Raw genomic sequence first — 16,914 nt, forward strand, 5'->3', positions numbered from 1 at the left:
AGGGTATTTTTTTAAGAATAGCAGTGTCTCCGACACGGTCCCCTCATTTTTTTGGGGGGAAGGGACGGATGGTGAAATGCTTTGTTTCTGGAAATTGTTTAAATCCCGCTTTCCTGCTAATACTTTAACGCTTTCATTTGAATGATATATTTGTAATAAATTACTTTATTATAAATTCAATAGTAAACAAAAAACAGTTCAATAATTACAGTGGCTCCCAAAACTGTCCCAATGTTTTGTAATTTTGTCCTTTACCGTCAATGATGCGATTACTGATTGCATAAAGTATGCATTGTTGTACCTCATTTGAAAGCTGTGGTGGTGTAGATGTACGTGGTATAGACTACATCTCAATTGATGTAGCACAGACGGAGGTAATGAATGTAAGAAATGACCGGTGCATTGGGACAGTTTTGGGAGTATATTGAAAAAATCACAATCTCTTTATTTATTTATTATTAATAGCTTGACCAACGTTCTTTGTTCTAAATATACTTACCTATACGTTGTGGCATACTTCCTGTAACTTTTTGTCACCCTTCCGGCATCATAAGCTCGAATCAAACTTGATCATACGTTCATAAAGCTCATTCATGCCTTTTAGTACAGTTTCATAGTCATTAAGTCTCCCTTTCATCAATGATCACATGTTTTCGGTAGTTTTTAAGTCAGGAGAATGTTCAGGCCATTGTAAAGCATTATAAAATCGTTGTTGAAGGTGCTCCTTTACTACTTTTGGAGTATACTTAGGGTCGTTTTCATGCTGGCAAATCAACTGATGACGTTCGAAGCCTAGTTTATCGACACCATATTCCATCGTACGCTCCACCTTACCTTCCAAGGTCTCTTTGTACATTGCTTTGTCCATATTACCATTGGTTTTGCACATCCAACCGACTCCAGCATAGGTAATGGCATTCCATAGCATGATATTACATCCACCGTGTTTAACAGCAATCTTCACGTGATGACGTTTGAGGCTTTCCCCCGATCGAATCCAAGCCTAGGTGCGTCCATCCGAATTAAATCTATTTATTTTTGTCTCGTCTGGCCAAATAACGCGTTTCTAGTCATCTACTGTCGATTTACTGTGAGTAATACACCAAGAAAGTTTGTTGCGGATATTCTTTGCACTTAGTAATGCCTTCTTTGGCTTCTCAATCGCGCCTAAGATTGTCTTTCAAAGGGCTTTATGAACTGTTTCAACACCTACGTTCTTTCCAATATCGTTTTCAAAACATTTGGTAACCTTCACAGCACTCGGAACCCAACTTTTGGTGAGCTGGCGTACATAGTAATGTTCATCAGCTGCAGACAATACCTTGGATCGACCCCCGTTCGGCTTCATAACACTAGAGCAATGGGTTTTTCGGAACCTTCTAACCGTACTCTTACTTAAACCCGTCAATTCTTCCATCTCCCGAACCGATTTACCTTGTTTAAGGAAAATAATAGCTTCAAATACCATATCTTCTGGGACTTGTTTCACATTGAGATTTAATGAGCGAGTTATAGCAGATTAGGAGTTTAAAATTCCAGCAGATGATAATTAGGACATCGGATATGTTTGCGGCGCTAATGTACAGTAGGTCAAAAAAATGCTGCAAGGAATTGCAAAATTCATGTTTTATAGCTGCTTGTCCATGGATACTGCACCAAACTATCTCAAACTTTGACTGTTTGTGCCACAATAGGAAGGGCATTTATTCGTCAATTTTGGGATATGGACAATGGTTATTGGTGGAATTTGATATTGCTAAAGGTAGTATTATAAACATCCGACATTTTTTACTTGTTCACATATGTTTTAAATGACGAATTGTAATACGACCCAACCGGTTGCTATCATAATGTTTCACATTCTTGACATGATTGGAATGTTGCCAGTATATAAAAGCGCTTACAATTTCTTTATTTTAAGTTTTATATTCCCCTACTTAAATTATTTCTCTTTTTAGCTTATTACCAATCGCATGCCTAAACGACTGCCAGAAGGAAAAGTAGACGATCTCAAGCAAGCATTAACTGGATCCACATCAACGTACGATATTGCTAAAGAAATTGGAGTACATGAATCAACTGTTAGTAGATACTCTAGGCGGTTGTTTTCAAATAGGACAATGAGCACAAGAGGTAGACCGACAGTAGTCTCCAAAGTGACGAAGCGGTTAATCAAAAGAAAAGTCATTGAAGGGGTTTTAAAGACTGCCAAAGAGGTACATCGGGGGCTGGTTCAACTTGGCTACGATATCTCATACCAGTCAGCAATTAACGTACTGAAATCAATGGAGTTCCATTCTTCCATAAAAAAAAGAAGCCGTTTCTGACAAAAGCTCATATGTAGCATCGATTAGAATGGGCCAAGAAGCATCAGGATTGGACAGTGGAAGAATGGCGAAAAGTCGTCTTTTCTAATGAAACCAAGATCAACGTATGGAGCTCTGATGGCTGTAAGTATTATTGGAAAAAACCAAGTGATCCTCTTCAACCGCATCATCTAGAACTTACAGTCAAGCATGTGTTGTATAATGGTAGAAATAATAAAGAAAAACGTGGAAACAAAGATCAAGAAACAGTTTGTATACTTTTTGAGACTGATCTTTATTTCAGTTTTAAGTTAAAGTAAAAATTATTCTAATTGAAGGCAGGTATTTATATCTTATTGAGTGAGTGGCTTGATATCTTCTATTGTTACCGTTCTTCTAATCTTCAGGTACTTTAGCAAGTGTTATCTATAATTATGATTATGAAAACTTTTCATTTGTTCTTTTGTATGTCTGTCATAGATTATCTTTTATTCTGGGAATTCCTCACTGAATTGAATAACGTTATTTTACGCGTTATTTCAATTATGTGAAAGATTAGCAATATTCCTGACATTGGATTGGATTTGGTTATTTTAGTTGATACGTCTTCTTATCAAAGAACTCTCATGAATACAATACATATTCTAAAAGAACATGTTTAATTGGAATTGATTGTATGATCTTATTTAAATAAACTTATATCTTATTTTAATTATGATCTTGTATTAAGACTTATATTTATTAATGTCAACTACAATCAGTTACTGTTCTACAACAGCATGGAGCAGGCAAATTGATGATGTGGGGCTGTATAACTTCTGAAGGACCAGGGTATGCTTGTCAAATTTACGATGAGAACATGAATGCGAATGTTTACCAGCATATACAGTGGGTCAAAAAACTGCACCAACGCAACTCAGTTTTTCGAAAATACCAGTATAACTTTGTCAGTTTAACAGTAAACATTACGAAACTTGGAACAAAAAGAGTTACTACTGTTACTATTTATTGACAAAAGTTTCAAAGTCAGACGAGGAGTATTGAGCTAAAGAGCACTCAGCAAAAAGAGGAGGTCGGTTGGTGCAGTTTTGTGACTTTTTTAATATTTAGTGGATCCGCCCTTTTCTGCTAACACTGCTTGTATTCTGTCGGGCATACTGTCTATATATTTGATGCATTGTTTCTTAGTAAACGAATTCCATTCATTTTCGACTCTTTGCCACAGCTCATGGATGCTGGTCTCCCTATTGTCATACATGCTCAGCTTTAACTTCAAATGATGCCATATACAGTGGGTGGAAAAATGGTTCCAATGTTTTTGATTTGCAACTTTAAAGCTTTATATCTTTGGAACTACAAATGGTAACGGCTCACAAAAACATGCATTTTTTAGCGCATTTACAGCTAATATTACTGAAAATTTTTTTTGCGTGTATTGTTACACAGTCGGGAAAAAATTAAGATTAAATACAAAAACCAACATTGGAACCATTTTTCCACTATGTGCATTATTTTATTAATATCTTGTATGACCGCCTTTCGCAGCAATTACAGCTCTACAACGATCTGGCATACTATCTATGTATCTCCTACAGTCTTTTGCTGTAATAGTAGACCATTCTTTTTCAACACGATTCCATAATTCATGCACACCTTTTGCCCTAGTATCATAGGCACTTAACTTGAGCTTAAGGTGGTGCCAGATGTGCTCTATTGGGTTTAGATCTGGACTTTGTGAAGGCCAGTTGAAGGTATGATCACACTTGAAGTTGTTGTCCTTGAACCATTGCTTAGCTAGCTTAGACGTATGTTTAGGATCGTTATCCTGCTGAAAATAGATGTCTTGAGGATGGTAACCATAGTACTCAAGGCTGTCCATAAGGGTTGTACCAAGTATTCCGACGTAATCAGAAGCCTTCATTGTGCCTTCACTAATCCAGCATGCATAACCAGGTCCGTCATAGGTAATACAACTCCATACCATAATGCTACCACCCCCTCCTTTAACTGTTAAGTCGAGATGATGGGGTTGAAGTTTATCATCAGGTCGACTCCAATAGTACTTGCAGCCATCTGAGCCATAAACATTAACTTTTGTTTCATCACTGAATACCATACGTCTCCAGTCATCGCTTGTCCAGTTTTTGTGCTCTTCCGCCCATGCTAGTCGTCTTGCTTTCTGAACCTTAGTCAATAAAGGCTTTTTTACCTTTATTTTAGCATGGAAGTTCATGCTTTTGATAACCTTAATGGTGCCCGAGTAACTGATAGTGTGGCCAGTGCATACTAGATACTTATGAACAGCCTTCGCAGTCTTGAGGGTACCATTAATAATCTGCTTACGTATATAAGACTTGGTGGTAACACTTAAAACAGCCTTTCTACCAGGGTTTGCTGTTACTCTACCAGGAGAAAACTTGTTGGCATATCTGCTTAAGGTGGATTTTTTTAAGTTTGGAATACGTTCCATTATCACTGAATATGGCTTGTTCTGTAAAACCAACGATTTGATGTTTTCTTGCTTGTTTTTAGAGAGAGCGCGAACCATATGTGTAGTGGTACCTTAAAGCTTCGATATATAAAGAAAGAAAAGGAAAAAAAATGTTTGACCGGGGATAAATTAATTTTATAAGTCAAATAGGCTTTTTCGGCAATAGTCGGAATACTATGACTCATAATTAGCCAAAAAACTCCGGTGGAAGCTCCACCAATTAACAAATAAACTTATCTACAGTTGTAGTGGAAAAATGGTCCCAATGTTGGTTTTTGTATTTAATCTTAATTTTTTCCCGACTGTGTAACAATACACGCAAAAAAAATTTTCAGTAATATTAGCTGTAAATGCGCTAAAAAATGCATGTTTTTGTGAGCCGTTACCATTTGTAGTTCCAAAGATATAAAGCTTTAAAGTTGCAAATCAAAAACATTGGAACCATTTTTCCACCCACTGTATGTCCAATAGGATTAAGATCTGGACTTTGTGATGGCCAATCATCAATGTAAATCATGCTAATATCCTTCATCCATTGTGTTGTGGACTTTGATCGATGTTTAGGATCATTGTCGTGCTGAAATATTGACGTTTCCCAGTTAAGACCATAGTACTCCATAGTGTCCTTCAGACTTGTACCAAGGATTTCTTGGTATAACTCTGAATTCATGGTACCATCATAGATCTGACATGCGTATCCAGGTCCTTCGCTGGTTATACAGTCCCATAACATGAGACCACCTCCTCTATGCTTCACAGTAACGTCGATATGGTGAGGCTGTAAACGATCACATTTTCTTTTACAATAATACTTGCAACCATCAGAGCCCCAAATGTTGATTTTCGTCTCATCAGAAAAGATGACACGTCGCCAATCATGTACTGTCCAATATTGATGCTTTTTTGCCCATGCTAATCGAGCCTTCTTGTGCTTTTCAGTCAATAATGGCTCCTTTTTTTTTATCTCATCATAAATTTCAACTGAATGTAAGACATTAACTGCCTATTGATAAGACATAGGGTGTCCCAGTTCCTCCAACTTTATTTGCACATCCTTGGCAGTCTTCAAACAACCTGTGAGCATTTGTCTCTTGATGTATCGACTTGTTGACTCTGCCACAATGCTCGGTCTACCTTCTCTTTTACGTATTCTATCGTGTATCCACTTATTTGCATACCTATTGACGGTATTTCTATGCACTCCAACCCGTTTCCCAATGACTGCAGGATCAACACTGTTCTCTAATAATGCTTTGATACTGTTTTGAATATTGGATGGAAGCTTTTTGGGCATTTCTAATGATGGTTGGATACTGACGATGTACGATGGCTTTGGGTAAAGTAGAAAAGAAAAAAAAAGAAAACAATTGCAAAAAACTTTATTTTAAAGCTCCTAGTGTGACAAGGTATAATAAAAGTTAGATTAAATCTGCCGGAATAGTCTCAGTCCAGACATATGATATCAAATACCTTTTCATTTTAAAAGTCAAAAAACTGCACCAACCGACCTCCTCTTTTTGCTGAGTGCTCTTTAGCTCAATACTCCGCGTCTGACTTTGAAACTTTTGTCAATAAATAGCAACAGTAGTAACTCTTTTTGTTCCAAGTTTCGTAATGTTTACTGTTAAACTGACAAAGTTATACTGGTATTTTCGAAAAACTGAGTTGCGTTGGTGCAGTTTTTTGACCCACTGTATTAGACACTACGCTTCGTGATACTATGCAGTACTACAACTTCAACTGGTCCAACATTTACTTTTAGCATGATAATGATCCAAAGCACAAGGCAAAATCCACAATAGCTTGGTTAGATAACCATCAAGTGCGGTATATTAGCGATTGGCCAGCTCAGAGTCCGGATTTAAATCCAATAGAACACGTATGGCATCAATTGAATTTGAAGCTCAGCTGTTACGAACGTAGAGCAAAGAATACGGATGAGCTTTGGGAACGAGTGGAAAAAGTATGGAATGGTTTTGACAAAGAACTTTGCCAAAGGTATATCAATAGCATGCCGGCAAGAATTCAAGAGGTTATTAATAAAAAAGGAGGATCAACTAAATATTAATAAATAAATTTATTCCGTTCAAATTTTCGTTTTTCCAAATTTTCAAATTACGCATCTCATACTTCCTTTAATACTTATCCAATAGGGCTTAAACTCTTTCGGATTTTTTAAGACATGTAGAAGATCTACTATGTGGGAACAGAGGCAGTTTGTGCCGTTGTAACAGGATGTGCGCTACAAAAACCAAGAAAAGTGGATTCCTTGCAGCATTTTTTTGATCTACTGTATGCAGTTTGGTGATTGTATGCAAGTTGTGGATGGATATTTTATAGATATTCTGATTTTTTCAATATACTCCCAAAACTGTCCCAATGCACCGGTCATTTCTTACATTCATTACCTCCGTCTGTGCTACATCAATTGAGATGTAGTCTATACCACGTACAGTAGGTGGAAAAATGGTCCGGATGTTTTTAGAATATTCACAAATATTACCGTAGCTTTACCAAATCTCAATCAAATGAAACGAAACAAACATTATTTTGAAGCGAAAACATTACTTTATTTTTAGTAAAAATTTGATACGTCACACAACATTTCAAAGGGAGCCACAAGAGATCAAACATTTGAGCAACATCCGGACCATTTTTCCGGGTGCCCCTTAATATCTGTTAGTAGTCCGTATATCCCCCTTTTGCTTGAGTAACAGCTTTGATTCTATCCGGCATACTGTCTATATACTTTCTACAATCATCTTTTGTAAAGGTCGCCCATTGTTCTTCAATTCGATCCCATAGTTCATGAACGCCTTTAGCTCTGCTTTCATACGCACTTAATTTTAACTTCAGGTGGTGCCAAATGTGTTCAATTGGTTGTAGATCGGGGCTCTGAGCAAGCCAACTATAAATAGACTTGCTATCGAAGTTGTTTTCTTCAAACCAAACTTTTGCAACCTTTGACGTATGTTTTGGATCGTTATCCTGCTGGAAGTAAATGGTTTTAGGATCATAATTGTAGTAATTTAGAGTGTCCATTAGCGTTGTATCCAATATATGTACATAATCCTCTTTCTTCATTGTTCCATCATAAATACGACAAACATACCCAGGACCATTGTATGTAATACAACCCCACATCATAACGTTGCCTCCACCTCCTTTTACTGTCAAGTCAAGATGGTGGAATCGGAGCTTGTCATCTGGTCTCTTCCGGTAGTATTTCACACCGTCTGATCCCCAAACGTTTATCTTAGTCTCGTCAGAGAATACCATACAACACCAATCATCTTTTGTCTAATCCTTGTGGTCATTGGCCCATGTAAGTCGCTTTTTCATATGAATAGCCTCTAAAAACGGCTTGTGCTTCTTGATACGGGCCTGGAATCCTATTGATTTTAAAAGTTTTAAGCAAGCAGAGTAGCCAATTACGCATCCAATATCACATAAATATCGTTGTACATCCTTCCCAGTCTTTAATTTACCTGTTATGACTGACCGTCTGATGTAGGGCTTGGTAGTAGCTGTAATTTCGGACTTACGGCCTGAGTTAAGGGGCCTCATGTTTGAAAACCATCTTCGCTTATAGTCATTGATGGTGCTTTTCTTGACTCCAGGTACTCGTTCTATGATTGATGAGTAAGGGTGACCAGATTTGAGTAAGGACTTGATGTTATTTTGTACATCCAAAGGCAAAGAGCGAACCATGTTTATATAAAACAGCAATAATAACGGAAGAAGACGAACGTATGCTAAATCAGCAAAAAAAAATGTAGATATTTATATTTCTTTTTATTATTAATATGAATCTAATGTATTATTAATTATCTGAAACGGAAGAGATGACTTCTGAGTCAGCGGCATTGAACAATCTTGGTAATTAAAATCTTATGAGGCACCCGGAAAAATGGTCCGGATGTTGCTCAAATGTTTGATCTCTTGTGGCTCCCTTTGAAGTGTTGTGTGACGTATCAAATTTTTACTAAAAATAAAGTAATGTTTTCGCTTCAAAATAATGTTTGTTTCGTTTCATTTGATTGAGATTTGGTAAAGCTACGGTAATATTTGTGAATATTCTAAAAACATCCGGACCATTTTCCCACCTACTGTACATCTACACCACCACAGCTTTCAAATGAGGTACAACAATGCATACTTTATGCAATCAGTAATCGCATAATTGACGGTAAAGTACGAAATTACAAAACATTGGGACAGTTTTGGGAGTCACTGTAAGTAAAGATGAAAATACAGTAGCTTACAAAATTGTACAAGTGTTTTGCATTTTTTGCTTCTGTAAGATTTATCGATACCAAAACGATAAATAAGCTACAGCATGTTCTACATCATTCGAAATTATAGCTTCTTGGCTTTCTTTGAGTACTATTCAGTCGGCGATAACGTCATTTTGGATGGAGCTATGGCCGCTTACAAATGCCGACTACACTTGTACAATTTTGGAACCGCTTCAAATATTTCAATATCAGCTTATAATCTTGCTCGCCACAGAGTGTAAGTCACCAAAAAAGATTTTTTTTTATTCTTCAATGCTCAAAGTATCTTTTTCTTTCTTTTTCTGCCATTTTTCTTACACCTACAGGAACTAACTGCTATATAAAAGTGTACCAACGTCCAATATGCAACCTATCAGTGAAGATCTCCGTAATCGTATCATCAGCTGCTTAAAAAACGGATACTCTATATCAAAAACAGTGAAAACAACTGGAGCAAGCCGTGGAACTGTTCAGAACGTTCGAAAAACAATAAAAAACGAAGTAAACAGCATTAAAGCAGGTCGCCCCAAGTTACTCAGCAGCAAGGATGATCAGTATTTAGTCCGATTAGTAACTGTTAAAGGTCAAGAGAATGCAGTAGAAGCTAGAAACACACTCGAAAATGACTTGCAAAAGGTTGTATCAGCCCAAACAGTGCGAAGATCGTTGCGTAGGTCTGGTTTAACCTCTTTTGTTAAGCCTCAAAAACCATTGCTCAGTGAAGTAAACAGACGAAAGCGATTGGACTGGGCTCTTAATCACGTTGACTGGACCATAGAAGACTGGAAACGCGTGATTTGGTCTGATGAGACTAAAGTAAATCGTTTTGGATCGGATGGTAAGGTTTATGCATCGAAGCAACCAAATGAGAAGCTTAAAAGAAGGCACGTAAAGCAAACCGTAAAACATGGTGGAGGATCACTTATGGTTTGGAGCTGTATTAGCTGGTACGGGGTTGGGTATATTGTCGACGTAGGCAAGAATATGGACAAGAGCGTCTATTTATCTGTATTGCAAGATGATTTGGTGAAGTCTATGACTGGCTATTGTGAAGAAAACGACCTTATAATGGCTGATTTTGAATTTATGCAAGATAACGATCCCAAACATAAGTCCAAAATCGTATCTGAATGGTTGTCTAAACAGGATTTTACAACAATGGAGTGGCCTCCACAGCCTCCAGACTTAAATCCAATTGAAAACATGTGGAATACCTTAAAAAACGCTTGTTTAAACAGTATGATTGTCCTCCTGCCTCTATGGATGAACTATGGACTCGTACGTTCGAGACTTGGTACGAAATTACCGAAAAAGAATGTCAAAATTATATTGAAACTATGCCTCAACGATGTATTGACATTATAGAGAACAAGGGTCTTTGGATCAACTTTTAATGCACACATTTAAATAAAAACTTTATTCTAAAAACATCGGTTCCAAAATTGTACAAGTGTAGTCGGCATTTGTAAGCGGCCATAGCTCCATCCAAAATGACGTTATCGCCAACTGAATAGTACTCAAAGAAAGCCAAGAAGCTATAATTTCGAATGATGTAGAACATGCTGTAGCTTATTTATCGTTTTGGTATCGATAAATCTTACAGAAGCAAAAAATGCAAAACACTTGTACGATTTTGTAAGCTACTGTATATTTGAGGTTGAAAAAATAGCAAACCATAAGTTAGAAAATAAAAGATATGTGTTTTATGTCAAATGGAAAGGCTATCAAGATGGTGATAATAGTTGGGTTAATGAGAATGATTTTAAACAAAAAGAAATAATTATTGACTATTTTAATGAAAAAAATATACTTTACAATGATTAAATAAAAAACTAAAGTAAAAAATATTTAAACTATGAAATAATTTTTTAAATAATATAAAGAAAATTAAATTTAAACTTCTGATTATTCATCCAGGGACTGCATAGTCAAAGGAGAGGGACAACAGTTTGTGGTCAGAGCCAAGAGAGAGATCACTGTAGACTTGCATCCGAAGGGACCGAAGAGCAGAGGTCGTGTTGGTCAAGAAGTAGTCGATCATACTTTGCTTGACTTGACCACCACGATAGGACAATAACGTAGGTACCCCAGGAGCGAGAGTCGAGTTCAGAACAGATAGACAGTGTTCTTCACACCAGCGAAGCAGCACCGAACCTCGAGCATTGGCCACGGAGTCACCCGTTATTGCACCAAGACGCGCGTTCAGATCACCACAGATGATCGTATCGTCTGTCAAGGGCAACGAAACCAACACAGAAGAGACCTCGTCGTTGGACAAGGAAGGGGGCAAATACAGGGAGAGAAGACGCAAGGAGCGACCCAACCGCAGACCCAGAGCATACAGTGGCCGTCAAAACTGGTCGCATGTTTTCATATTTTGCCTATACGCACTATCTTCTTCTTCATTTCTTAGTCTATAGCAATGAAATATACTTCATTCGAAAGAGCAAACTCTGGACAATTATATGGTAGCACAGATATCACAGTAGAGCCAATATACTGGTAGTAATTGGCACTTAAAGTCCGACGGTACATGCGACCAGTTTTGACGGCGTTTATAACTAACATAATATAGTGACAAAAATGTGGCTTAATAATAATATTTTTATATTTTTTTTCTCTCTTTCTTCTTTCATCGTAATATCATTTACATGTAAGTGTTTTTTTGTTAAATTGCAGCATGCCATTAAGACATTATACCATTGCAGATCTGACATGCGTGCAATTTCAAATGACAAAGCAAACAACATCTACTCATTGCTGAAATCCAAGATGCCAAACAGCAAAATAGCAAAACAAGTTGGCGTTAGTCGTACCACTGTTCAGAAATACCGCTCATCTCTTAAAATGAGTGGAAATGTTGATGAAGGTGGTCGCCCAACTCTAATTAGCCAACGCATGGTGAACTACATCCGGAGATTAGTCACCTTAGGAAGAAAAAATAACGCTGTAGAGATCCAAAAAGCTCTAAAAGAAGAATTTGGAATGTCTGTAAGTGACAGTACCATGCGCCGCGTTCTTAAAAAAGCTGGCTTTATAGCGTTTGTCAAGCCCCAAAAACCTTTGCTGCGCAGCCAAAACATCGTGAAACGCCTTCAGTGGGCCAAATCGCACCAGCATTGGACTGTGGATGACTGGAAACGGGTCATATTCTCTGACGAGACCAAAGTAAATCGTTTTGCATCCGACAGAAAGGCTTATGCATGGAAACTACCTCATGAGGAATTGAACTCGCGACATGTACAGCAAACCGTCAAGCATGGAGGCGGCAATATCATGGTCTGGAGCTGCATTACATGGGAAGGAGTTGGGTGGATAGTTGACGTAGGTCATCGTATGAATAGCGAAGGCTATCTTGAGGTCCTAAAAGACGACTTACTCAAGACAATGAAAAGCTATGGCTTGGATTCTTCCAAAATGGTGTTTCAGCAGGACAATGATCCGAAGCATACGTCGAAGGTAGTGAAAGAATGGATTAGCCAGCAGCCACTCAAAGCATTGGAATGGCCCCCTCAATCACCGGACCTAAGTCCCATAGAGCATATGTGGGCTCATTTAAAGAGAGAGCTATTTCATAGCTATGAGACACCACCAAGTAGTATGCATGAGCTATGGGAGCGTATAGGCCAGACCTGGTATGCCATTTCCAAAGAAGAATGCCAAAAATACATCGAAAGTATGCCGAAAAGGTGCGTTGCAGTTATTAAAGCAAAAGATCGTTGGACTAAATATTGATTTTTTTAAATAAAGTGTGCAAAAATGTTGAGTTATACAGTAGGTCACAAAACTGCTGCAAGGAATTGCAAAATTCAGGTTTTACAGCTGGTTGTCCATGGGTACTGCACCAAACTATCTCAAACCTTGACTGTTTGTACCTCAATAGAAAGTGCATTTATTCGTCGATTATCGGATATGGACAATGGTTATTGGTGGAATTTGAGATCGCTAAAGGTAGTATTATGAACATCCGACATTTTTTACTTGTTCACATATGTTTTAAATGACGAATTTTAATACGACCCAACCGGTTGCTATCATAATTTTTCACATTCTTGACATGATTAGAATGATGCCAGTATATAAAAGCGCTTACAATTCCTTTATTTTAAATTTTATATTCCCTTATTTAAATTATTTCTCTTTTTTACCCTATCGTCAATCGCATGCCTAAACCGCTGTCAGAGGAGAAAATAAACGATCACAAACAGGCACTAACCGCATCCACATCAATGTATGATATTTCCAAGGAGCCTGGATTACATTAATCAACTGTTAGTAGATACTCTAGACGGCTGTTTTCAAGTAGGACAGTAAACACAGGTGGTAGACCTACAGTAGTCTCCAAAGTGACGAAGCGGTTAATCAAAAGAAAAGTCATGGAATGGGTTCTAAAGGCTTCTAAAGAGGTGTACCGGGAGCTGGTTGGATTTGGCTATGATATCTCATACCAGTCAGAAATTAACGTACTGAAATCAATGGAGTTCCATTTTCTGATAGAAAAAAAGAAGCCATTTCAGACAAAAGTGTATACGTAGCATCAGTTAAAATGGAATAAGGAGCATCAGGATTAGGCAATGATTGACTGAAATCAGATCGTTTACTTTAATGAAACCAAGATCAACGTATAGGGCTTTGATGATGATGATCACTATCGGAAAAGGCCAAGTGACCTTTTTCAACATCATGACCTGCATTTTGTAATCCAGCATGAAGCTAGCAAATTGATGTCCTGGTGTTGTATAACCTCTGAAGGACCAGGATATGCTTGCTAGATTTACGATGGAAACTTGAACTCAGGTGTTTACCAGCATATTTTGAACACTACGCTTCGTGATACTATGAAGTACTACAATTTCGACTGGTCCAACATTTAGTTTTAGCATGATAATAACACAAAGCACAAGGCATAATCTACAATAGCCTAGTTATGTAGTCACCAAGAGAGCTATGTTAACTATTGGCCAGCTTAGATCCCCGACTTAAATTCAATCGAGCACGTAGGACATCAATTGAAGTTGAAATTCAACTATTACGAATATAGAGCAAAGAACATGGATGTGTTTTGGGAACGAGTTGATGAAATATGAAATGACTTCCATAAAGATTTTTGCCAAGGACATGTAGATAACATTCCGGAAAGAACTCAAGAGATTATTAATAGAAAAGCAGGACCAACTAAATATTAATAAATAAATTCATTCCGTTCAAATTTTCGTTTTTCCAAATTTTCAAATTGCGCATCTCATACTTCCTTCAATACTTATCCAATAGGGCTTAAACTCTTTCGGATTTTTCAAGACATGTAGAAGATTTACTATGTGGGAACAGAGGCAGTTTGTGCCATTGTAACAGGATGTGCGCTACAAAAACCAAGAAAAATGGATTCCTTGCAGCAGTTTTGTGACCTACTGTAAATGCCGTCAAAACTGGTCGCATGTACCGTCGGACTTTAAGTGCCAATTACTACCAGTATATTGGCTCTACTGTGATATCTGTGCTACCATATAATTGTCCAGAGTTTGCTCTTTCGAATGAAGTATATTTCATTGCTATAGACTAAGAAATGAAGAAGAAGATAGTGCGTATAGGCAAAATATGAAAACATGCGACCAGTTTTGACGGCCACTGTACTTGGTATGCACTGGGAACTGTACCACAGCCATCGGACACCTAGGAGACACCAGAGCAGAGACACCTTGAGAGCCACGATAGCTGTTGACCACAGGAGAGCTATACAGGTTGAACTGGGTCCAAGAGGTACGGATCCTGTGAGGCGGGAGCAACCAGGTTTCAGTGATGAACACCAAGGAAAACGACTGGCAGTGACGGAGGAGATCCTCGGCTGTGGATTCTTGAAGCCCATTGGCATTCCACAAGCCGATTGTGAGCGGTATTGATGATGGTGATGACGATGAAGGAGAGGATGGACCATGGGAGCCATGAGAACCAGGAGAGACCAAAGGAGTAGGAGAACCAAAAGGAGTGGAATGGGGATGAGAGGAGGGAATGTTAGTCGTTGGACTTACACTCATAATCCTTCACTCTCATCGGAACTAAGATCAAGCATATCATGATCACCTGCAGCAATAAAGGCTGCTTTAGGTGAGACAAGAGCAGCAGGACAGCGAGGCAAAACTTTGTCAAGGTCTTCTTGTGCAATAAAGCCTTCTTCAACAAAGGCACGACGGACAGCAACAGCAACAGGAAAGCGGAGACGTTCAATACCACGAAGGCAGCGCTCACCGTGAATGTCCACAGCGATGGTGACTCGCTCAGAGACGGGCAAGGACTGGTACTTGGGATCAGCCAGATGAGCAGGATCACGTGGCTCAAAATCATGATGGATTGGGATCTTGGCCTTGGTCAATTTGGCAGTGAGTGTATCATTGTACTGAGTATGGACGAGCAAGCCAACAATGGAACGAGCTGGGAAGGTGATATCCAGAATTCTGTACGGGTCTACGCCCAAAACGGCCAAACGGGAGCGAACATCTCTTCTTGGCATGCGTCGAGATCATGGAATGTAGACATAAACGAACCCAGTAGGGCCGGTTACAGGTTGAAAACCACAGGCAGCAGATTCAATTGTTCGTGGCTTAGGAGCTTGTTTTTTCTTGTTGTTGCGTCGAGCAACCACAACCCAGGAAGAAGCTTGAGTGCCTAATGGCACATGAGGTGCATTGTCAATGGTAGCAGCATTAACAGCGGAATCAGATGGAGAGGCTACGTTGGTAGCGCCAGAAGCAAACAAAGGAGTAACTAAACCCTTTTTGATGTTGGACTTATCCTGGTGTTCAAGAAGATCACGCAGACGGCGGTTTTCAAGTTCGAGTTCGGCATTGCGATCTTGGAGATTAGTAATTTGAATTTGCAATTGTTGAATCTCGTCCATTCGGGACTCATATTGTTGAAATTTTTGCTTTATTTTCTCAAACTCTTGAAAAAATAAAGGCAGCATTGTTTCAAAGGACTGAGTACTGGCATTAGTAGAGGAATTGACCCCTGTTGCATTACATGGGAATATCGACATTGGTAATCTTGAATGGTCAAAGCTTGATAAAATTGTTTGAAATTTGTTTCAATTATAAAGAAAAATTAGGCGAATAAAATGGTGTATAAAACGTCGATGGATGACCTGTTGTTATCGAGTTATCGAGGTTTGAAGATGTTGTTAAACACTTACATTTAATAACGGTCCGAAGAGCGAAAGTGACAGTTGCTAATTTGTATTGTTATGTTTAGTTTCGCTATGCGGTGAAGTGATAACAGAAACCAATTAATAGAAGACTGTAGGAGACTATTAATGTACAATAACAACAAGATCAACAGCTAAACTAGTTCTTGACTTCAATTGCTTGAACGAGCAAAATAAAAATGTTCGGCAGCCAAAATTAAATTTGGCGGGAAGAAGCCTTCGTTTTATTACATTACAACAATAGATATTTTGAAATAACATACTAATATCAGGTAACTGGGGAAAATGTACAATTGTGAAGGGTTTTATGGTGATTTTGATTAATAAAGTAAATGTTGCATCAATTGAATATTCGTTTTCATGATTCTTTTGGTGTTCTTTTCTATTCAATGTGCTGGCACATTGGGTGAACAATGCGTCCAGAGATCGTCTTCTTGATGTATCCTGTGAGGGTAAAAAAAAATAATGGGTAAGAAAAATAATGTCGGCCAATTGTGACTTCCATTCATTCAATTCCCGATGCGGTGAAGCTGATTATTTTCCTTTCCCCTTATTTTCGTTTACATTTTCTTGAATAACGTCCGTTAGAATTATCCAATCACACCGAAAAGCATACCATTAGAATCGCCATGAAAAGGAGCATCG

At 38.2% G+C, this 16,914-nt stretch overlaps 10 protein-coding genes across 10 annotated transcripts in view; 3 read left to right on the plus strand and 7 right to left on the minus strand.

Moving 5' to 3' along the window:
- Positions 1 to 643: 643 nt before the first annotated feature.
- RO3G_16722 (uncharacterized protein) lies at positions 644 to 868 on the minus strand (the record flags this gene model as incomplete). Its single annotated transcript, XM_067671306.1, has 1 exon — positions 644 to 868. One exon carries the CDS (start codon positions 866 to 868, stop codon positions 644 to 646), a length of 225 nt encoding a protein of 74 aa, XP_067527407.1.
- A 1,105-nt stretch (positions 869 to 1,973) lies between these two features.
- RO3G_16723 (uncharacterized protein) lies at positions 1,974 to 2,857 on the plus strand (the record flags this gene model as incomplete). The annotated part of the gene is made up of 3 exons (XM_067671307.1): positions 1,974 to 2,216; positions 2,345 to 2,450; positions 2,787 to 2,857. The coding sequence occupies 3 exons, from the start codon at positions 1,974 to 1,976 to the stop codon at positions 2,855 to 2,857; spliced, it is 420 nt and encodes a 139-aa protein (XP_067527408.1).
- A 965-nt stretch (positions 2,858 to 3,822) lies between these two features.
- On the minus strand, positions 3,823 to 4,854 carry RO3G_16724 (uncharacterized protein; the record flags this gene model as incomplete). The annotated part of the gene is made up of 1 exon (XM_067671308.1): positions 3,823 to 4,854. One exon carries the CDS (start codon positions 4,852 to 4,854, stop codon positions 3,823 to 3,825), a length of 1,032 nt encoding a protein of 343 aa, XP_067527409.1.
- A 325-nt stretch (positions 4,855 to 5,179) lies between these two features.
- Positions 5,180 to 5,881, minus strand: RO3G_16725 (uncharacterized protein; the record flags this gene model as incomplete). Its single annotated transcript, XM_067671309.1, has 2 exons — positions 5,180 to 5,800; positions 5,849 to 5,881. 2 exons carry the CDS (start codon positions 5,879 to 5,881, stop codon positions 5,180 to 5,182), a joined length of 654 nt encoding a protein of 217 aa, XP_067527410.1.
- A 2,216-nt stretch (positions 5,882 to 8,097) lies between these two features.
- On the minus strand, positions 8,098 to 8,508 carry RO3G_16726 (uncharacterized protein; the record flags this gene model as incomplete). Its single annotated transcript, XM_067671310.1, has 2 exons — positions 8,098 to 8,189; positions 8,286 to 8,508. 2 exons carry the CDS (start codon positions 8,506 to 8,508, stop codon positions 8,098 to 8,100), a joined length of 315 nt encoding a protein of 104 aa, XP_067527411.1.
- A 929-nt stretch (positions 8,509 to 9,437) lies between these two features.
- RO3G_16727 (uncharacterized protein) lies at positions 9,438 to 10,439 on the plus strand (the record flags this gene model as incomplete). Its single annotated transcript, XM_067671311.1, has 1 exon — positions 9,438 to 10,439. One exon carries the CDS (start codon positions 9,438 to 9,440, stop codon positions 10,437 to 10,439), a length of 1,002 nt encoding a protein of 333 aa, XP_067527412.1.
- An 842-nt stretch (positions 10,440 to 11,281) lies between these two features.
- RO3G_16728 (uncharacterized protein) lies at positions 11,282 to 11,440 on the minus strand (the record flags this gene model as incomplete). The annotated part of the gene is made up of 1 exon (XM_067671312.1): positions 11,282 to 11,440. One exon carries the CDS (start codon positions 11,438 to 11,440, stop codon positions 11,282 to 11,284), a length of 159 nt encoding a protein of 52 aa, XP_067527413.1.
- Positions 11,441 to 11,921: 481 nt separating this feature from the next.
- On the plus strand, positions 11,922 to 13,037 carry RO3G_16729 (uncharacterized protein; the record flags this gene model as incomplete). Its single annotated transcript, XM_067671313.1, has 2 exons — positions 11,922 to 12,750; positions 12,853 to 13,037. The coding sequence occupies 2 exons, from the start codon at positions 11,922 to 11,924 to the stop codon at positions 13,035 to 13,037; spliced, it is 1,014 nt and encodes a 337-aa protein (XP_067527414.1).
- Positions 13,038 to 15,102: 2,065 nt separating this feature from the next.
- Positions 15,103 to 15,966, minus strand: RO3G_16730 (uncharacterized protein; the record flags this gene model as incomplete). Its single annotated transcript, XM_067671314.1, has 2 exons — positions 15,103 to 15,523; positions 15,614 to 15,966. 2 exons carry the CDS (start codon positions 15,964 to 15,966, stop codon positions 15,103 to 15,105), a joined length of 774 nt encoding a protein of 257 aa, XP_067527415.1.
- Positions 15,967 to 16,829: 863 nt separating this feature from the next.
- The window catches only part of RO3G_16731 (uncharacterized protein), a gene marked incomplete at both ends in the record, with an annotated part of 692 nt that continues 607 nt past the window's right edge, over positions 16,830 to 16,914 (minus strand). The window contains one exon of the mRNA XM_067671315.1: positions 16,830 to 16,838. Within this exon, the coding sequence (XP_067527416.1) occupies positions 16,830 to 16,838 (9 nt within the window). The remainder of the gene's footprint in view (positions 16,839 to 16,914) is intronic.

Source organism: Rhizopus delemar, genomic scaffold (genome assembly GCF_000149305.1).
Source record: "Rhizopus delemar RA 99-880 supercont3.22 genomic scaffold, whole genome shotgun sequence".
Classification (NCBI taxonomy): domain Eukaryota; kingdom Fungi; phylum Mucoromycota; class Mucoromycetes; order Mucorales; family Rhizopodaceae; genus Rhizopus; species Rhizopus delemar.